The following is a 23,510-nucleotide window of genomic DNA, read 5'->3' on the forward strand; positions in this document are numbered from 1 at the left end:
CCTCACTAATAGAATTAAAAGAAATACCATCCAACACCGGTCTAACATCCTCCGTTTCCAAAAATTTATGCCTAAAATGATCCCATACCGTATCTTTAACATCCTCCAACGTCTCCTTCACACCTCCGGGAGTAAGAATCGGTCCTAAATGATTATGTCTTCTTCTTTGCTTCATCACCTTGTGGAAAAAACCGCTATTAGCATCTCCCTCTTTGAGCCACTTAGATCTAGATTTTTGAATAATCATGTTCTCCTTAATCCTTAAGTTTTTCCAAAAATTACCGCTAGCCTCCTTTCTCAAGTCAAGATTGGCAAAAAAAGAAGGACTATCATCCGGCTCCATTTTTTCATCCGCTAAATTAATATTTCGCACACACTCTTCTATTTCCAAATCTATCTTCCCAAACACCTCCTTATTTCACTCCTTTAATTTGTCTTTCAAGATCCTAAGTTTTTCCTTCAAGACGTAGTCACCTCTACCTTCCACCACCATACTCTTCCAAGCCTTCTCCACAAAAGGTAAAAAAGAATCCAAAGAAAACCACTCGTTGTTGAATTTAAAAGGTTTAGGCCCCCAATTGGCAATATTCGTCTTAATCCATATCGGACAATGATCCGAAATATCTCTATCCCCGATCAATTGACCCACCACCTCCCATCTATTGATAACGACACTAGATAAAAGAAATCTATCAATTCTACTCTTCGCCTTGCCATCCCCACTAAACCAAGTGAATTTTTTCCCTTTGCACGGAACGTCCACCAAAGAAGATTTATCAATGAATTCCGCGAATAAATCCGCCTCCCTATTATTAACCAATCCAACTTTGCCCTTTCTTTCTTTCCCATCCTTCACGGCATTAAAGTCTCCACCCACAATCCATTCTCCATCTTTGAAAGATTCTTTCAAAGATAAAAGTTCCTCCCACAAAGCCTTCTTTTTAATTAAGTCGCATGAAGAGTACACATTAATAACATAGTAAAAATTATGCTCCCACCTCAACTTTATCCCCAAGAAACCTTCTCCTTTAAAACTCAACAACACTTCCAATTTCTCATTATTCCATAAGGAGAGCAAACCCCCCGATCTTCCTCTCGAATTTGAAAAAGAATACCCAACTTTTGAAGAAGCCCAAAAACTCTTAGCAATCTCCTCATTCATACTTGTCACCTTAGTTTCTTGAATTAAAAAAATATCCGCATTACCTTTTTTGATAAGAGAATTAATCCTCCTCCTTTTGAGTGCATTCACTCCCCCTCTAATATTCAACGATCCTATAATCATTGATTCGCACTCAAAGACTCCTTCCTACTTTCCATTTCCTTACCTCCCCCCTTTTCCAACTTATCTATTAATGAAACAAGATTGCATCGGCCCTTCTCCTCTACCACCCCCAACGCCACAATAGCCGACCATAATTTGTCACTCACATTGTTCTCCAAAAACTCCCATTGTCTAGCATTACTTCTCCGGATGTCGGATTCTTCCCTTTGATTGCCATAGTAATCCGAAGAAACCCCACTAATGTGATTAGAAAATTCCGCACTGCCAGCCCCTTTAGAGGACAAGACACTAACCACCTCCTTATTCTTTACCCCACTTCTCCCTCCAGGACAATTTTTATTGCTAGACTTTTTTCCTCCTCTACCTTCGCCCTTACCTAGACCTCCCATATCTTTCAAGAGTCTACACTTTAATTTTTTCCTCCTGTTGACACCTAACCTATCCCTCTGCTTCTCCTTCTCTTGAACACTCACTCCCTCCTCCAAAGGAACAGCGCCCTTCTTAGAATTCACCCCTTCAGCAGAAAAACGTATATGTGCTAAGGCCGCATCAAAATTTCCGTCACCATCAACTGTGTTAGGAGCCAAAACAGAATCAGAAGCGCTACCGCAACTATCCATTTTATCTTCCGCCGATTTTAGAAAAACAGAATTAAAGGACCCTCCCCCTGACGCACCGACTGGTACAACTTCCCTCCCTATTTCCACAGCCTCGGCGCTGCGCAACAGAGAAGCCTTGAACGAGTCCGCAACCCCAGGAAAAGCGTTTCTGGATACAACCGAAACAACACCGATAGGACCACTAAAAGCTGTGTTTTTCCCGCCGCCTCCCTCTACCAAATTAGACTCCCTAATCCGACCCAACCCGAACATATCTCTACCCTTCCCATCAAAAGAATCAGAGAAACGTTATATAGAATCATTAGAGGAAACAGGCCTAATTATAGCATTATCTTCTAAAAACGCATCACTGAATATTTCTTCAGACTCAGAAGATGTAGTAATAGAAAGGTTAGGGGAGGTACCTGCAGCATGTCGAAATTGTCCTAATGCATCTTCCCTCGTCGTCAGCCGAAACTCCTTGCTGTCAATGCTAACCACAATCACTTCAGGACAACAAAAGCACAGCGGAACCCGTATCATGATTCTAGCAACGTCGAAAAATCTTCCGGATGCTGTATTCTCATCAACACAGATAAAAGTACCCCAACATTCAGCCAATTTCGCAAAAAATTCAGAATCCCACGCGTGAACCGGTATGCCATAAATCCTAATCCAGACGTCACGACAAGAATCAATCGTTCCTTCTTCCCACTTCTTAACCTCACTGAACCACATGTTCCACCACGTTATCTCCTTCCCAATAAAATCCTTTATATACCCCTGTTCCAGCTCTTCCAACAAACAAAAATTACCTCCGAGAGGCGAAACTTTTACGGCATAGATTCCTTCCATTTCCATCTGCATTTGAATATTGTAAGATGCTCCTGGAATTAAAGACTTCCCCACATAAGCTCTATTGCACCTCTCCCTGTTCTCAGCAGAAGAATTGAAAGAAAACAATGTCGATTCACCCTTCTCACCACCACCATTGCCATTGCCACCAGACAGAACCGCAACAAAAGTTCTAGCATTTCTGAAACCATTTCCCTCATCTCTGTTATCTCTCCTCACAGTAAAGCCCCTTTTCCTGATAAGATTGAAACCTCCTTCCTGATGTACTCTACCTCTTTGAAATCTAGGAAGATTCACATGAATCTTCTTGCCTCCTATCATAATATTGTCCAACCGAATCGCCAGCAACTTTCCATCGCCTTCAACCTCCACGAAACGAGCAAAACCAAAACGCTTCCCGACCTTGTTCCTCCTTGGCGCGATAGCCACCTCAACAACCTTACCCACACATCCGAAAAGCTCAAATAAATCCTTGGCCGAGTGAGAATCCGGAAACTCCGAGACATAAAGGGAAAGCTCCTCCTGCTTCACACATGATTTGGGAAGATTAAAGCTTCTCCCTCCCCAAGGAAAACAGTCCCAAGCCCTAAGACCCTTCGAGGGAGACCGAGCGTAAGACACCCTCCTCCAACCGTCACCTTGATACCCTCCCCGATCACCGGACATGAAGAAACAAACGAAGACAAAACCCAGAAAGAGAATACCACACGCAAGACCTAAAGGAAGATGAAAACCTGAAGCCAACGCCGGCGACAGACACGACACGGCGGAAAAACCCTAAAACCCCTGAATCGCCCCTTGACCGCGACTCATTTTCTTTACATGGATCTGTCTTGTATTTATTTTATCTTATTCTGTAATGTTAAATTGTTGTTTCATTGTATAAAGAGATTTTTTTCTAAAAGTTATTTATTTTAATTGATTATTTTAATTATCAATGTTTTTTATTTTTATACATTAAATTTCTTATTATGAATGAACTTTTCAATTTCCTAACATCTGTCATTCTTGTTGTGGAAGCTTACTTTAGATGAAGAAGATAATAAAAAAGAAGAGGGTTTCTCGGCTATTAGAGTCGGAGTAATGAATGAAATAGAGTTTGACTCTAATATTAATAGAGTTTCACAATTTTCCAAATTACTTTTCGGTTACAAAAGCTTATTAACCATAAAATTGCAAACTGATAACAACACATACATTCTGCCCAAGCAGATGATGAATTGATGAGATCGGCAATTAGACAGGAATTATATTAGAGGCCCATATAGTACTAATAATTTATGCAACTACCACCACTTTATAAGAAGGTTGGTTCTGTAATTGAAGGGACAAAACCACATGTCCCATGTTGAGACAGATTGTACCTTGCTTCTAGGAGCTGTCTTATTGTACCTTCTTTTCTCATGAATATGGATTTATGTCATTTGTAATGAAAGGCCATAATCAAGTAGTAAAGTTTTATGGATGACACGGATGTTAGATTTTTGTACCATACATAAGGGCATTATTAACATAAATATATAATCTGTAATTCAATGGATAAGGTTCTTTTAGGAGGTAAAGCTTTGCATTTGGATGAAAATCTAATTTACACTAGATACCATATAATTACCAATAAATTAAAAAAAAGAATTCCATCATTCCACACTAAAAGTTTCTCTAAAACTCAACATGTTTGAAAAAAATGTTCTTTTCAATTTTATCTTCTGAACGCACCTTGTATCACTTCTATAATGTTATTACTACAACACGCGTGGGCTTTAAAAGCGCTTTTTTTGGCCTTTAACAGCGCTTTAAAGCGCTGCCAAAGCCAACGCTGGCGTAGGCTACGAAAGCGCTTTTAAAAGCGCTCTGGTAGACCCCCTTATAAGAGTGCTTTTTACAGAAAGCGCTCTGGTAGACCCCTCTATAATAGCGCTTTTTCTGGAAAAAGCGCTCTGGTAGACCCCCTATAAGAGCGCTTTTGCTGGAAAAGCGCTCTGGTAGCCCCCCTACTAGAGCGCTTTTCCAAAAGCGCTTTGGTAGGTTGCGTTTTTTTTCTTTCTTTTATTTAATCTTTGGCAGCGCTTTTTGTAACAAAGCGCTTTCGTATGTGGACCTTTAAGAGCGCTTTTTAAAAGCGCTGTCGTTGCTAAATGAGATATTTTAAAGTGCAGCCTATAATTTCAGCCTCCCAGATCGACCTGTAATATTTTCGACCTGTAATATATTTTCAACCTGTAATATTTTCGACCTGTAATATATTTTCGACGATATATTTTCAACCATAGGTAGGACTATATATATACTAATATAATACCATTATAATATCCAAAATTATATATATACATCATTATGTCAATCAAACTAAATCTCTAACATCAACAATATTATACTTCAAATATTAATTGGCAACAATATGAACAAAGTTAGTAACCATATATCCTGGAGTACTATAATATTCTCTTCAAATCGACACAAATCCTACTACATGAATAGCTGATGAATATAAAATTGACACAATTCCTCTTTGATTTCTTCCAACTTAAGTTTCGTGTAAGAAGCAACACGGAATTCTTCAAAGTACTACAGAATAAAAACATAATATGAATGATTTAGTTAAATGTAATAAATTATAAGAAGTTATCTAATTAAGTTATAAATCCATACCGTGATTGGAATCTCTAATTGATTCATTTGAAGGATTTCTTTCATAAACCTCAAAACAAAGTATCTGCAGTCTGAACTGTTCCGCTGTATCGGACACTACATAGAAAAACAAATAAGAAATTATAGTTGTCTTGTTTTACAAAGTAGCATAAATATTATAAGCAAAATTGTGAAAAATAATGTACCTGCATTTTGATCCAAGTAATGTTGTTTGATTTAGTCCGGGATACCTGTGCGTCTCGTTGACTTCGGAACACTTGTATTGATCTAACAAAAATATAAAAGCATATATTTAGATCAATCTCACAAATAATTAAATATATAAATATACAAGAATATTTAGAACGATCCCACTTACAAATCAATAATTTCCTTCATAGCCGGATAATTGCTCCACTCACCATCTACCGAATTCAGAAAATATACAACTTCTCTTATCGGGTTGATAGCAAGCAACAACCAGTGTGCTCTATAAATTAAAACAATAGGTTATATAAAAATTTTGCTACGCAAAAGAAACAAAGATTAAATGAACCAAGAATGAGAAACTAACCCTACTGGTCGGGTATTATACGCCCAAAGAATCAGACTTTCTGTATTGCCGGATGACATGAATCTATCGACTAAGCGTTGTCTAACTGATTCCGGTTCTGAAGAAATTGTCATTCCGCTGCAATGGGCGGAAGACACGAAACGGAATCTGTTTGACAATGCAGTCCCGCGCAACACTCTGTCATGTAACAGCCTTAAATAAAAACATCATAAACATATTAGCGGATGAGTGAAAAACATAATAAACATAATGTGTAAATAAATTGTTCGACTAATTAAATAATATATCGGATGAGTGAATATTACCGGATGTACGAGTGCATATTAGCGACGCCTAGTTGTTCTTGTGTAAAAATCTCTTCCAAGTCATCTGTAGCAACCTGCCTAAAAATTTTAAGCTTTAGAGTCGCCACCTATTCTACCAAGGCGAATAGGAAACCTTACGTAGTTGAGAGATCGGGGTAAGATACTATATTCAGGTCGAGGGAAGGTGTTAGGCACCCTCAACCCTTTCCTAAAGGCTAATATTCAAAGATGAAGGTTTATGGCAGAACATAAAGAAATGTGGCAAACAGAATTATAATGACATGATTAGAATTTTGGAGAGGGGGACTCGCCTTGTTGCCAAGTGTCTACGTACCTCCTTAGGGAGGATCAGAGTCTACGTAGTTCGGGGCACAGGGTTGTACGCCTTAGAATTAGAATTTGATGTGTTTTTGAAATTGTTTTGAGGCTTTTTGAATTGCCTATCGCAGTTTGAATTTGATTTGAAAGGGCATTTTGAGTTGCCCAGGATAAAAATCCTGTAGTATCGTGGTTTACTGTATTTTAGATGTTTCGGGCGTACAATCCTGATTTGGCACAATTAACCGCAATGATCAATAGGTTTGATCACCATAGTTAAGAGATTGGGGTTTGGCACCATTACCAATTCAAATCGATTGATTCGATTATCACTAATAATGAATTAATGTGTTTTATTATTTTTATGCATTTTTATTTTGTATTGTTACCCCTCCTAACCGATTGATTCGGTTACGAATAATAACAAATTAAATTTGGAACGAGGGAGGATTAATCATCACAATCAATGAGATGATTGCAACCCTTTAATCGAATAGAGTTTGATTTTGTATTTATTTAAGTAATGTTTTAATTAAAATTATCATTGTCCATAACGATTAATCGATTTAATCGGCGCGAACAACAAGTTAGAACTTTAATATAAATATCACATAATAATTTATTTATAAAAATAATAATTATTATACAATATATATATTAAAAGATATTTTAATTAAACAAAATAGATAATAAAAATTAATTAAGAATATTAGGATTTAAATCCTGTGTGGCTAATTATATGGTGCATGGTATAGGTCTTCAATCTAGGACGTTAGATCTAAAGGATTTATAATCCTATGGCTGGAACTGGGCGTGCACCATAGGCTACAGGATACACGCAACGTGGGATCAAGAAGTAACATTTGTTTTTTGTAAAAATAATAGGGAGAAGGGGCCAGGGATCGAACCCTGGACCCCTGTGTTATACACAACGCGCGTTACCACTTCAACCAAAGTGGTCAGTTGTTTATTACACGCGCCCATTACATGATATTAGATCTAAGCACGCACGCATGGAAATTGGCGCGAGATTCAAACGCACCTATTACGCTATGACACGTTATCGTCTTCCTCGACCAGACCTGCAACAAACCTGCGTATTTAGCTACGAATTGGCTATGAACGCACTCGTAGCTAACTTACTTCCATAATAGCGAATAGCCCCTCTGTTCACATAAACATTTCGCAACCCCATGGTTACCCTCGTACCAACCACGCGAACTCAGTTATACCATCAATTAGCCCTAATTTAACTCCTAGCAGGAAACCCCAATTGAAAACCCTAAAACTCGAACGCGGACTCTAATGGCCAATTATCCCCGAGCGCGTAACAAACCAATTAACTTTCCAGAAACGTGCACAACAAGCATATGAATGATAATGCATAAACAATTTAACATGAGAACATGTGAATTATGCCAATCGATCCAATGTTCAGAACGCCATACCTTGGTTAATTGGAGGTCGTTCTGGGGGTTTTGATGCTATGCAAGTATTCAAGCAGCTTCAGAATGATTCCACGAACGTGTAGCAATGCTTAAATCCTTCTGAAACACTACCAATCTTTGAAACCGAGTTTGAGTTTGGTGAAGATTTTTTTCTCATACGTGCCTCTCTTCTTCTGCAGAATCTCCAACCCCTAATCCACTGTCTTGACTTGTATATTTATAGGAGACTCAAATTAGGTCAAAAACGAAGCCCATCGTCCTTGAATCCAAGCTTGCAAGTTTTGTAGAATTTGATTTTATTTTTTCTAAATCTAATCTTTCTATTTTGGCCACAATCTTGTATTGATCTTTTCTCTAATCAATGTGCACGAAATTATATTGTATTTTGCCATAAATACTGATTAGAATCAATCCATATGCACATGTTTAACAAAATATTTGATTTTCTACTTGATTAAATTATTAAAAAAATGAGATAAAAATCATATTAAATCAAATAATAATTCAAACTTCATGGCATATGATTTTGGGCATACTAGTGACTTGTGGACCAAGTTTGCATAAGAAAACCATAGGCCCATTTGCAAAATTCCTTAATTTGAACCCTCCTTTTTCACATTTGGTCCTTCAAAATCACCTAACTTTGATCAAGCATATCTCACTCAATTTTTAAGCTATGACGGAGATCTAATACTTTTTAGAAACCTCAAGAGGTCCTCTACAAGCCACTTTGGAACATATTTTTCATTTGAGGCTTTTATCTTGATCATATCCCCTTTAGGAAAAAACTGTTTCTGAAGGATGCCTGGAAATGACCTGTAATCTTTTGCTTTGTATCTCTTAAATGAAGCATTTCTAGCCTTGGCTTGTGAGACACAAAGTTGTATAGAATCCAATTTCCTTCAAAATAGGCTTTGAGTGGGGAATTTTTGATGTTCCATGTGAAAGTTATGCCCAGTCAAAGTTGGGTTGACTTTCTCCTAAGAAACCCTAATTTGAACCTTTTTGCATTTGTTCATCTCTGAGTTTCTATTAATGGAATCATGATCAATTCTTGATCAAATGATGATTATGCATCCTACACTTGATGTTTGCCTAATGATCATGGTTTGAATCATGCTTTGATTGTAATTGACCCTCCAGTTTGAATCAGTTGACTGTGAATTATCTGGATCGTTTGAGTGAGCAAGGTTTTGGAGTTTGCTCTTAAACCTTGTTATGAGAGAAGTGTGGAAGGTAAATTTTGGGGTATGACATCATCTATTTCAATATGTGAAATGAATTCAACACCAAAGATACCTTTCTCCATATTGATTTGACGGAGAGCACCTTCCTTCAAATCGGACATATCAACAAGTGTTCCGAGCGTCGTCCGGTATCGAGGAAAAAAAGCACCACCTTTTTTTGCCGCTTGCTTCGGAGGACCCTTAGGCGGTACGCTACGAACGACCTGTGTCACTTGTTGTGACTCCCGAGCAGATGCCTAAAAATCAAATAACGATCGATAAAATATAAAATCATGCAGTTTTAGATTCAAATTATATATTAACACCTTAAATGTACCTCTTTTAGTGATGCAACAGACTCCTCCTCCTGTAAAATCCCTTTGCCCTTAATTGCGGGTTTTGTAGGAGCAGTCTAAAATTAAAATGTAAAAAATAATTAACGTAACGGTGCAAAATTGACATTCGAAAACTAAATGATTCATAATGGTTTTGAATATACCTCATCACCAATGATAATGAGCTCCGAGGGCCATGCAACAAATGACCCTATTGCATCTCGCATCAATGTTGTCTCTGAGACCATGTCAGGTACCGGTAGCACCGCATCATGATCTAATACAACATCAACTGATACTTTCAGGTGTCCATCCGGGAGCGGTCTATGGTGAAGTAAATCTCCCACGGTGTTGTGCACTTTTCCCTTGCCAACTAGGCGATAAGACGGTGACGATAAGTATAGTTGGCAAGAAGAAATGCCCTAAACCAATAGTAAATATAAAGTCATTATCGTTAATAAAATAGAACAATTTGTAAGGAAAAGAAATTTATAATTACCTCGGGAAGTTTTCTTTGACAGTTGAAACTAGCTTTGTCACTAGTTTCTTTCACCGATGCAGTATTGCACTTTTCTCTCATATACATATCTTTATCTCTTTGCAATTCAGAGACTTGTGCTTGCAATTCCTGCAATTTTTGCAACACTTCTTCATTTGAAGGATTTCTTCTCCTAGGATGCTTGTAAAAAGAGGTTGGAATCACACCATGACCCTTACCCCTCACCCGACCGGGATACTCAGGAGCATCTAGTGCTCTACTAAGTACGCTCCTATCATCCTGGTCCTCACCGGTGGACACCGATTGCGACAAGGTCTCCTGTAATTCATTTACATTTCAATAATTATTAGTGGAGATAAAAAATCATTTATATATTAAAAAACATTTGATTTAATTAAAGACACAGTATTATACTTACACATTCAGTATAAACTCTCTGAACATCGGGATCGACAACTTGATTCTTGCCCACACGAGCTTCCTTCCACAACACATGTACAGGAAGTGAAGTTTCCTCACTTTTAGTCTCCTCTAACTATGCATTGACACAAATGATAAAATCGTCAAATAAAACACATTTAGATAATTAATTAAAACGCATTTCTATTTACTTACAATTTTATCCTCTAAGCGTGCATATCCCAAACGCCCTTTTTTGTATGGATACGCGGGTTTGGATGCTCTCGCACTATTCGTGGCACTCCTTTTCCGAAAATCTTCATCTCTTTGATTTACAAACTCAACCCAATCTTTTTCTTCAATGAAGATCTCATACTTTTTTGGCCGTCCCGGTGCCTCTTCAAGAAAGTTTCCATCTTTATCCTTAAGATAGGTGTTTGTCAAAAAAGCTTTCCACCCTCTATATCTTTTTCCGGCTAAACTAAGTATGTAGCGTCTACGATCATCTGATATCTCAAAAGTCCTCTGCAAAAAAACATACGCATAACTTCCAGGAAATGTCTTACATACAACGACTTCCAATATGGAAGTTCAAAAAAAATTGACTTCTTCTTCCACCCACCCTTGACAAGTGAATGTGCAAAAGGCTTGCCAAACTGAGTGCTCACATCTTTCACCTTTTCAAAAATTTGATCACCTGACAAAAAAGGCGGGGCTGTACGATGTTCGGCCTTTCCATTGAATGCTTTTCTCCACCCACGGTAGTGATGATTAGAATTTAAGAATCTACGATGGCCGAGAAAGACATTCTTCTGACAAAGATCCAATCGTGTCGTATCGGTTTCATCTTCACAAACAGGACACGCCTTTTGACCTTTATTGCTGTAACCGGATAGATTTCCGTATGCTGGAAAATCATTAATTGTTCCAAACAACATCGCCCTCAAGTTGAAACTTTCCTTCCTATACCCATCGTAAACCTCCACACCGTTCTCCCACAAAAACTTTAAATCTTCGATTAAGGGTGCCAAGTATACGTCTATGTCATTCCCTGGTTGTTTAGGCCCAGAAATTAGCATAGATAACATCATGTACTTACGCTCCATACATAGCCACGGAGGTAGGTTATAAATCATAAGAATCACAGGCCATGTGCTATGCGAGATACTTTGAATACCATGCGGGTTCATTCCATCAGTAGACAATGACAACCGAAGGTTTCTGTCTTCTTTTCCAAATTCAGGATAATCAGTATCAACTTTCATCCATTATGGTGAGTCTGCCGGATGTCGCAACTTTCCATCAATAATTCTTTCATCTGCATGCCAAGTCAAGTGTCTTGAATCGGTCTCACTACGATACATGCGTCTAAATCTCGGAATTATAGGAAAATACCATAAGACTTTAGCAGGAGACAACTTTTTCTTATATCGAGGGGCACCACGTTTAGGACACTCATTCAACGCTGCATACTCGTTTCGAAACAAAACGCAATCGTTTGGACATGCATGTATCTTATCATAGCTCATGCCAATAGAGGAAAACATCTTTTTGGCTTCATACGTTCGATTGGGAAGAACATTATCCTTTGGTAGCATATCTTTCATAAGGGCTAATAACTCTGTGAAACTTTTATCCGACCATCCATTGTCCGTCTTTAAGTTGTACAACTTTAACACCGCAGACAATCTTGTGAATTTTGAACAACCATCATATAACGGTTTCTCTGCATCGCTTACCAACCTCTCAAACATTTTGGGACAATCCTCAAGATCTTCTTCAAGCGCTTCTGCAATCTCTTCGACTCGATCGCAATCGTATGTGTCTGTGCAATCGTCGTTTGAAGCATACTTCCTATTACAACTCGACTCAGCATTCTTGTTACTTTTCTCACCATGCATTGTCCAACATGTATAACTTCTATCAATTCCAAACCGTAGTAAATGGGATGCCAACTTATTCCCGTCAACCTTACCCCCATAACAGCAACCCAAGCAAGGACACGGCATTCGAAGCGGGTTTTCGGAGTGCGCAACCGCAAACTCAACGAATTCCCATACCCCTTTCTTGTACTCTTTCGACAATCGGTTTGAATTCATCCATGTCTTATCCATGTCTTAATTAAGCTAAACAAATGCTTCTTGGTTTCTCTATCAGGTACTAAGGAATTCTGTCAAGATAATAAATAGCTATCATCATAATAGAATACCTAATCAGAATACCCGATTTCTTAAAGAAGACATTACCTTATTTTAAGGTAATATAAGTCCACAAACCAAAAAATGGATTGAGAGACACTAAATTGAAATTAAATAGAACCATAAACAATAAACTACAAGCAGAAAACAACAAACTATAAGCAAGAAGAAAGGGATAGTAACCTGAGTTAGACTTGATGTGGGAGACGGGTAGGTTTGAATCGATGTTGTACAAGTAGAAACCAGAGGATTCAAAGTAACTGTAAAATTAAACACACACGATGCAGTTAAATACACCACTACTAACAAATACATCACTACACACGAAACAATAGTAGATTAGCATAGCAAAGGAAAACACAAATTGAAATGCTTTAACTCTTCATTATTATTCACCTTTGGTTGTTGGAGCAAAATGAAGAGAAAATATTCATTTGGAGACAGACATTCTCAAAACAAAACATGCACAAAATAGTACCAACCTTCTCAAAATAGCACTTTTAAACTAAACAACAAAACTAGGGGAAATTCTAACATGGAAAATTCAACTAGATTTCTTTGCAAATATCCGTCTTAAGATCTTTAGAACTTTTAAACTAAACAACAAAAATAGGGGAAATTCTAACTACTACTACAACATAGTTCAAACTTGACTCAACGATTAATTTGTTAGACTTAGTTCATGAATCAAATTAGCAGAAATTAGATTGAAAATTAAATTTGTTAACTATACAAGCTACCACATAAGCTTTTTAACAGAATTAAACAGATAATCAAAAAAAAAAGTCAACTAACATTGGGTTCTAAATCTATCTAAAGAACCGATTTAAAATCTAATTCAGCATGATAAGATAATTTAAATAACAGCAGTAACAATGTCAACCCGAGAAACAGAATACTATATTCTCCAAGCTAAAAATGTCAGCCCCAGAAACAGAATACTATATTCTCCAAGCTTTGGTCCATACGAAATAGATTACAAGGTACTATTTCAGTAACAACAAAAAATTACAGAGTTTTCTAGACCATGCAATGACAAGTCTTTTAAATAATAACCTTACTAGAATAAGTTGTAATCAGGTTCTTTACCTCAACCTTTTCAAAATCTCTTCAGAGACTTATAATCATTTTTTTACTAAGAATGTGTTTGGACTGTGGATTGACTTATGAATAACTTATTTCATCTTACCAACTTGCATAAACATTTTTTGAGTAAGGTTATAGGATCAACTTATAATAAGTCCACAATTTGCTTTCTACCTATTTCAACAAAACTCTCCATGATAACTTATACTACCTCCGTTCCTTTTTATAAGAGAAAATTCATTTTTTAGGTTCATTCAATAACTAATGTATTTGGTCTATTTATAGACTAGATACATTGATTATTCAATGAACCTAAAAAGTGAATTGTCTCTTATAAAAGGAACGGAGGTAGTAATAAACACACATAATTAGAATAAACCAACCACAAAACCAAAACTACACAAAATCACTGACAATTCAAGTATCAAGAATGCACATAACACAAAACAAAATGCCTAAAGAAATAGAATCATTTCATACAGATAACAGGGAGAAAATATTAGGGACCAAAATTGTGCAATTGTTATTATACTTCAAGTAAGAACCTCTATTATAACAGTGCCACTACATAAATGATTCTCTTCTCTTCAGCCATTTACAAACCTTCGTCTATTATAACAGTGCCACCATTGAAAAGTAAAATAAGTAAGATATAGGTGACAAACCTTGTGATATACAGATTGAAGAGCTGTGGGAGATTGGTTTCTCTCGACTTCAAAATCTCCTTCGTCTTCTCTCGACTTCTTCTTTGCTAGAGTTGTGGGAGTTTCTGTAGATTCGAAGGTTGAGGGAGATAGCTTTTCTGGGTTGAATGCGTGAATGGTTGAATGTGTGAATGGTTGAATGCGTGAATGGTTGAATGCAAGTTGAATTCGTGAACGATTGAGGGAGAAAGCTTTTCTGGGTTTTCTGGGCAGTTAGCGTGAATGGCAGAAAAATGAGGAATTAGGGATTAGTAAACGATAGTAAAATTTTGTTTTTAAAAATTTTAATTTTAAAAAGGCTATGAAAGCGCTTTTGAAAAGCGCCTTAGTAGTCGTAGCTATACCAGCGCTTTTAGGGTAAAGCGCTCTTGTACCCCACCCCCTACCAGAGCGCTTTTGAAAAACACTCTCGTAACCCCCCTACCAGAGCGCTTTTGAAAAGCGCTCTCATACCCCCCCCTACCAGAGCGCTTTTTAAAAGCGCTCTCATACCCCCCCTTACCAGAACGCTTTTTAAAAGCGCTCTCATACCCCCCCCCCCCCTACCAGAGCGCTTTTTTTGCATCATTTTCCCTTGTTTATTAATTTTGTTTTTAACGAACCCTACGAGAGCGCTTTTGCTAAAAGCGCTCTAGTAGCTGCGCTGCTACAGCTTAAATTTGGCGTAGTGTATTCATATATTTTTTTTTATAAGCATCAAAATATATTTCATTTTAGAGTACTAGGGGTACTCTAACCCGATGTACAGAAATCACCGATTCACCATCTCAAACTAGATCACCAATATTACAAAAAATCCAACGGGTATTTACACCATTCATAGAAATTACAATGTAGTCTATTAGCATCTATTTGGAGCCACCACCAAGAATACATCTTGATTTTGAAAACCAACTCTTCTACATCTCCCATTTCATTTTTGAAAATAATCCCGTTACGGGAATTCCAAAGGCACCATACCGCTGTCAACCAAACCATACCTTCTCGGTGACGAGTAGCCTTACGTAGCAGGGCATTATGGAATTTTATAAAGAAGCTACAGCACACATCCCCTACTTGAATCTCAATATCATTCACCTTCAAGTCTAGCCAGGCAAAGATCACCTTCCAAACTGCTCTAGCAAAAGCACAGTGTATGAAAATATGATTGCATGACTCAATTACATCATTGCAAAACACGCACCTGCAGTTAACCAAGTCCACAATAATACCCCTCATTAGCAGTAAATCCCGCGTCGGTATACGCTCATGAAATAATTTCCACCCTAACACTTGCACTTTATGTGGAACTTTAGTTTTCCAATTAAAACCAAGAGCCTCTTTTAATTGCATAGGAATAGCAGTGCCACCCCGCCCCTGTTCCAGCTTTGCATAGCAAGATTTGACCGAAAACTGGTTTTCGGGATCAAACGGCCAAACCACGCGATCTGCACTCGTAACAACCGGCGAACATCCCCGCAACATCTCTTCCAGTTCAGCAGCTTCAGCCAAAAGCCCAGTATTACTCTGCCCCGCATTAAAATCAAACGACCACTTCCAACCATTGGCGTCCCATTCACCACACATGCTAACAGTCACATTCTTCTCCACCGGCGCCTCGAATAAACCTGGAAAACAAGCACCCAGTTTCTCTGTTCCAAACCATTTAGAATGCCAAAACAGAATTCTTGTTCCATTCCCCAACCTCCAATGCAACAGATTCGAAAAACCATGATTTTCTAGAAAAAGAAATTCATTCAGCTTCCGCAAGTCACGCCACCACAGTGATTGTTTAGATTTGTTTCTGCCTCCCTCCCCAGCCAAAAACTGAATAACGATGTCCCTGTATCTCATTTTTATAATATTCTGCCATACCGCTTCTTCATCCACAAAACACCGCCATATCCACTTGAACATTAGAGCTTTATTTAGACGCGCGACATCCTTAATTCCGAGCCCCCCATCCTCCTTTGATCTACAGATTATTTTCCAACTCAACAACATCAAACCGTGTTTCTCTATCGAACCATTCCACAGAAAATCCCTTTGGATGCAAGTGATTAAGTATGCTATTTTTGACGGTATCTTGAAAAATGAAAGTTGGTAAATGGAAATATTAGAGATGACAGCATTGATTAATGCTATTCTACCCCCCATGGACAATAATCGCCCTTTCCACGTTGACAGCCTAGCCTTCAGCGGCACAATTAACAGATTCCAAAAATTCATACGCCTATGGTTTCCACCAACAGTCAGTCCCAAAAATTTGAATGGGATACTGTCCATACTACAACTCAGAAACTGTGCAGCAGTCACCAAGAAACCTTCATGAATGTCGACTCCATCCACTTTATTCTTTGCCATATTAATTCTCAATCCGGACACCATTTCAAAACCACGCAACACCACCTTCAAACTCCATAGATTCTGCCATGATGCCTCACCCACAATGATCGTATCGTCCGTGAACTGTAACAAACTATAACCCACAGAATTCCCCACACAAAATTCTTTGAATACCAATTTTCCACCGCGTGGTTCATAATTCTGGTTAAACCTTCCGCAACAATCGCAAATAAGTATGGGGATAGCAGATTCCCTTGACGCAATCCCCTTTTTACAACAAAATCCGCCGTCGGGCTACCGTTCACCAAGACTGAAGAGTAACTCTGAAACACCCCTGCATCCATCCAACGCATCCAATTAGGCCCAAATCCAATTTTCCGTAGCAACCCTCTAAGATATTTCCAATCCATGCAGTCGTAAGCTTGAGCAAAGTCGACTTTGAATAAGAAACATTTCTTCTTTTCCCTCGTTGCATAGTCTAGTATTTCATTAGTGACCAACACCCCGTCTAGGATTTGCCTCCCCGGTATAAACGCCGTTTGGTTACAAGAAATAATCTTACCTATCACCCTACGCAACCTTGCCGCCAACAATTTTGAAATAATTTTGTACAAACACCCAATGAAACAAATAGGTCGAAAATCCACAATTTCCTGTGGGTTATCCACCTTTGGTATCAATGCGATGAAAGACGAAGATACAGCCTTGGGAAGTTTTGCACAAGAATGAAACTCCAAAATGAAATCTACAATATCGTCCCCAACTATATTCCAACACTTCTTAATAAATTCTATATTGAATCCGTCCGGTCCAGGACTTCTATCTCCCTCACTCTCAAATTTAACTTCTTTGATTTCTTCACGAGTGAATAGCACCTCCAAACCAGAACTATCCTCGGCAGAAAGAGTATTAAAAACCACCTTATCCAGATTTGGCCTAGCAGCCATGTCTTCCTTGAAACTCTCAGCAAAATGATGCCTAATTTCCTCTTTTACCTCATCAACACCTTCAACAACACCATTTTCCGTTTTGATAGCAACAATGGCATTGCGACGATTCCTCGCTTTCAGCATGGCGTGAAAGTACCTGGAGTTTCGGTCACCCTCTTTAATCCATTTTTGCCTAGATTTCTGCTTTAACATGCTTTCTTTCAGATTAATGTTAGACCAAATGGATTCAGCCGCTTCTTTCCTCTTCGTTTTTAGATCAGCCATATCCTCACCCCTCGACACAATCATATCACATTCTAACTCATTCAGAGTATCAACACCTTCTTCTATCTTCAAATCTACCCAGCCAAACACATTCGAGTTCCACCATTTCAACTTTTCCTTTAAGATTTAAAATTTTTCCTTCAGAACAAAGGCTTTTTTCCCCTGACTAGGAGCAGAATCCCACACTGTTTTCACGAACTCCATAAAGTCTTTGTGTTCAAACCAACAATTGTAGGCTTTAAAAGGCTTGGGACCCCAGTTTAGATTAGAGGCCTTAATCCAAATGGGTCTGTGATCAGATATATCCCTGCTTCCTGTGCATTGCGCCACAATTTTCCACATTTTAATGATCCCTTCCGATAGCAAAAATCTATCTAACCTACTACTACCCATACCTGAAGCATTAATCCAAGTATGAGTACAACCTACAACAGGGACATCCACCAATTTCATCATATCAATAAACGAGCCAAAATCCTCCATTTCACCTAGTTTGGACCCTCCACCCCTCCCCCTCCGCTCCTCCTTCGATTTCACAGCATTAAAATCTCCTGCTACCACCCATTCCCCCACTCCTACCCTGTCCTTCAGCCTCAAAAGTTCAGCCCATAATTCACGTTTGTCAGCCGCTAAACAAGATGAATAAACATTCACAAAATAGCAGTTAATCCCTTTCCATGCTGCATTTACCACCAAGAATCCTTTACCTCTGAATGAGGAAATAGGATCAACAACACCCTTCTTCCAAATAGTTATGATACCTCCAGAATGCCCCTTCGCCTCTTTAGCTGACTAGTTGCATTCCTCCGAACCCCATATGCTTTTAATGAGACCTTCGCCTACCCTAGTTACTTTAGATTCTTGCAGAAAACACAAGTCTGTATCTCCCTTTTGCAAAAACTGACGAATTCTTGCTACCTTTGCAGAATTCCCACACCCCCTAATGTTATAAGAAACAATATTCATGGCAAACCTGATTGCATCTCCATCGCTGCTCTATTTGACTTACGGTCCCTTGCTTCTAAACCACGAACAATGCCTTCGTAAACTTCATTATCTTCATCACCTTCAACGCCCAGTTGTTTAATTGAATTCCAGATCTTTGTAGGTAAATTGCCATCAACTTCATTCCAGAAGCGAGAATTTCCATGTTGAATATCTGAATCACTAGTTGAATCACAACAAAGAACCGAGCCTCCAGAGTGTTTTGAAAAATAATTTCCAGATTCCCCCAATATTGATGAATTAGGTTTAGATATTAAACCTCTCCCTGATTCCAAACTATCCTTAGACGTGTCATACCCCAAAATTTGCCCTCCTGTATTCAATCAAAGGTTTCTCTATGCATCTTCAATGGCTCAAGTTTCAAGGGCTTATTCAGGTCACTCTCTCCTAATCAAGGTTCAAATCAGGGTTTCTTAACTAAAAAAAAAGTCAACAAAAGACACCTTTTGAGTCAAAGCTCATAACTTAAGCATGGAAGCTTCAATTGAGATGAAACCAAAAAAGGTCATTTAGAGGACTCTTTGAGCTTTTCAGAAAGTCCCAGAATGCATTCATATGGATTAAAATTGAAGGAAATACAAGGCTTAGAAGTTAGGCGATTTTCAAGATATGCGTGAAACCCTAAGTGTTCCAAACTTGGTTTTTTAACTAATGGGTCAAGAATTTGTATTTCAAACACTTCCATGACTTGGTAGGAGACCTCTAAATCCATATTCATCCTTTTATGATTTTATTTACTATTTATTTGAATTTTGTTCATTTAAATATTAAATAAATCAAGAAAAATATCAAAATAAATGGATTAAAATTATATGGATCTTCTTTTAATCACATGAGGGCCCAAACAATACCATGAAGAGGTCCAAAATTCATCCATAGGTGAGGGGGGGTTTGAGACAAAATTAGAAGGAAAATCTCATGATTTTTATGCAAAATTTTCTAAGAGATCAAAACTCAAAGTCCAAGCCCATGGTTGACCTAATAGGAGACATATATATTCTAAAATAATTCAGTAGAGAAGAGGGACGAAAATTAGAGGTGGAGGCTAGGGTTTCTAAGCTTCAAAAATTCAAGAAGCTAGGGCATGATGGAGTTCCCTTCCACAGCTAGTTTTGGCCATCTATAATGATTCTATTGGCCTCCTGAGCCTTCCAGAGAATGAGACGAGTATGTAGGCAAGGAAAAGCATGGCTGGAACCGCCCCCACGTGGATGCACCGGTTTGGTAAGGCGCCGTTTTCGCAGGGACCACCGGAGTGTCATCGGGGAAGAAGGCTGAGACCGCCGTCCATGGTGGCTCGCCTGGAGGTCAAGGGTTTCCCACAGGGTTGACCGTCGACGTGTCCAAACCCTGATGCGTGATTGGTCTGTTCGAATCCCAGGAGGCATGCGTGGACATACGGTGCATTCTTACTGGTTTTTGTTTAAGGATTGGAGAATGCATGGGTGAACAAAGTTCCAGACGTGGGTTCGATCCCCCCCATCGTCAATATTTTGTTTTAACATTTAATTGATCTTCGATCCCATGCGTTTCATCTACCAGCACCACCACGCACCCTCGCAGCTGGACTGTTGGATGATTCCAAAGCTTGATCCAACATATATGAACGTGCAGGTGTACCGTAGACACTCAGGAAGTACCCACATGCAATCAGGCGCCCAGGTTTTATTATATTTTTATATTATCATTAATCTATTGTTTAAATATATTATTTAGATTAATTAGTTATGTTTAAGTTAAATAGTTTATTTGATTAGGATTAGGATATATTAATTAGGAAAATTAGTATTAGAATTATATTCCCGATTATTCCGATTAGCCCGATTAATTTATTTTAATATAATCTTTAATAATACAAATCCTAGAAATGTTATCATGTATTAGGGTTCGCCCAATCCCATTGGCCACGTGGCCAAGGATATTAGGATTAATCCCATTGGCCACGTGGCCAAGGATATTAGGATTTAATTTATTATTCGTTCCGACTAAATCTATTGGTCGTGATGGTTAATAATCGATTAATTTAATTAATCAAATCCAATAATTAAAATAATAATTATTTTGCTAAATGGTTTTAACCGTCTTATTGGTTATGATGATTAGCATATTTCCCCTTATCAATTCGTTATTATTCATAATCGAATCTATCGATTATGAGGGGTAACGATAAATTAATAATTAAAATACTTTAATTTGCTAAAAGTGATAATCGAATCAATCGATTAGAATTGCCAGCAATCTTTTACTAATCTGTTAACTATGGTGATCGAATCTATTGATCATTGCGGTTAATAGTGCCATATCAAATCAGGGTTGTACGCCCGAATCTTAAAACACTAAACCACGATACTACAGATTTTCATCTCTTAAATTCTGCGATGTTCAAACTACGATAAGGTAATTCAAAATACCTTCGAACTTCGCATTTCAAAACAATTTCAAAACAACTTCAAATACAATCAAATTCTAATTCTAAGGCGTACAACCCGTCCCCCGAACTACGTTGACTCTGACTCTCCATAAGGAGATACGTAGGCACTTGGCAACAAGGCGAGTCCCCCTCTTCCAAACTCTAATCATGTTCATATAATTAGCCTTTCAACTCTATTAACTGTCTGTCATCTTTCTTTATCTTTTGCCATAAACCTTTGTCTTTGAAACGTTAGCCTTTAGGAAAGGGTTGAGGGTGCCTAACACCTTCCCTCGACCTGAATATAGTATCTTACCCTGATCTCTTAACTGCGTAGGTTTCCTATTCGCCTTGGCAGAATAGGTGGCGACTCTAGAATCTTTATTTTTAGGGCAGGTTGCTACAAGACGGCATAAGGATGTGAAAATAAGAAGGTATAGCTTGTTGTTTCAATGAGCCCAATATATCATTGATTGGAAAATTATAGCAAGTATACTATTTTCTCGATGTAGTAATAATTGGGGGTATCCCCAGTGTCGATCTCTTGAGGACTGCGCAGAAACTTAAGTGTCTTAACAAATTCAATTGAACAAAAATCCTTGGTTTGCTTCAATTTTGTTTGCACAATTATAAAATATGATTTAAAAGATTAATAACTAAATAAACATGTATTAGACAAATTGAAAAGTAATGCTACGGGATTGTGTATGAAATTCCTTATAATAACAATGCTCTTAAAATTATCCATATCACTACTAATTCATATCATCACCATCTTTGAGTGTGACTTTCCAAAATTCCTTTAGGGAAAATCATATAATATTTCCTTTATACCCAAATTCCTTTGTTGTATAATAAGAATACTAATCTCTTTGTTTCAGCAGAAGAGTTACGGTTACAAATCTATATCTCAATTCCTTGATGATACTGATTTATATTTTTATATAAAAGCCTTAACCTTGGTTTTTCCGACCTAACGTTAACCATAAATCAAAACCTTATTTTCCAATAATGGTTTGCATTAAAAACACCATATAAGAAGATGATAGTGAAAAATTTGTGAAATTACTAATAATACGAGCAAATTGTCATTACAATAGGAAATCAGGGACACCCCCTAGCATTGGGGGGTTTAGCCTCTCATGTTCATGAAATTTAAAACAAACATAGTGAAAGAGAAATTCATTACAATAGAATTAGGATGACTTTGATCTTCAATAGCTTCCGCGGTTGAGAGATCTCCGTTTTCCCAACAATTGCATGTCTCTGCTCTTCCCCAAATTATACGTGAAAAGTCAAAATTCAATTCCAAAAAGATCCCCTCTCCTCATGAAAAATAGGTTTAAGTAGTGATACTATGTTTCCATCTGGTGCAGAATGACAAAATTGCCCTTAATGAGTCCAAACTGAACAATCAGCAAAAATTAGGAAAATCCTCACATCCACGCTGACACGGCCGTGTCAAACGACACGGGCTGCCCGTGTCAGCTTCTGCCCACGCCATTCTTCTTCAGTTTACGCGACACTGGCCGTGTCAAACGACACTGGCCGTGTCAAACGACACTGGCGGCCTGTGTCAAACGACACTGGTTGTGTCAAACGACACTGGCAGCCTGTGTCAAACGACACTGGCTGTGTCAAACGACACTGACTGTGTCAAACGACACTGGCAGCTCACGTTTTCTTCTGCTCCTGTTCTAATTCTTTTAGAAACTTTCCTTTTTCCTGAAATCAATAAACACTACCAAAACAACGTCTCAAAAGCATCTTATTAGAAATAAAAATAAAACAAGAACCGATTTGCAAAATGTGAAGTAAATTAAATAAAACGATAGAAAACTAACCATGGTGTTACCGGAATGAGCGATTTCTTACCAAATAATCGATGGAAAGTATGTAAAATTGGTGACCGATCACAACCCCAAACTTATCTCATTGCTTGTCCTCACGCAATGCATGAACAGACAAAACTAAGGTCACCCATGAATTAAGCTTACCACAATACAACCGTGCTTTTCGCAACTCAACTTCCACCATTCCGGTCAATCTTGTCGGTTTCACAACCCGAATCGCCCGCTTCACTTCCACATTAAAGTA

At 38.1% G+C, this 23,510-nt stretch overlaps 1 protein-coding gene and 1 long non-coding RNA gene across 2 annotated transcripts; both read right to left on the reverse strand.

Annotated features, from left to right (window-relative positions):
- Positions 1-418: 418 nt before the first annotated feature.
- On the reverse strand, positions 419-1,162 carry LOC131632678 (uncharacterized). Its single transcript, XM_058903415.1, has one exon. The coding sequence runs from the start codon at positions 1,160-1,162 to the stop codon at positions 419-421; it is 744 nt and encodes a 247-aa protein (XP_058759398.1).
- Positions 1,163-5,094: 3,932 nt separating this feature from the next.
- On the reverse strand, positions 5,095-5,489 carry LOC131632683 (uncharacterized). The gene is made up of 2 exons (XR_009293078.1): positions 5,389-5,489; positions 5,095-5,304 (listed from the first exon to the last, which is right to left on the reverse strand). It is a non-coding gene; the product is annotated as an uncharacterized LOC131632683 (long non-coding RNA).
- Positions 5,490-23,510: the final 18,021 nt, after the last annotated feature.

Source organism: Vicia villosa, unplaced genomic scaffold, assembly GCF_029867415.1.
Source record: "Vicia villosa cultivar HV-30 ecotype Madison, WI unplaced genomic scaffold, Vvil1.0 ctg.000986F_1_1, whole genome shotgun sequence".
NCBI lineage: Eukaryota > Viridiplantae > Streptophyta > Magnoliopsida > Fabales > Fabaceae > Vicia > Vicia villosa.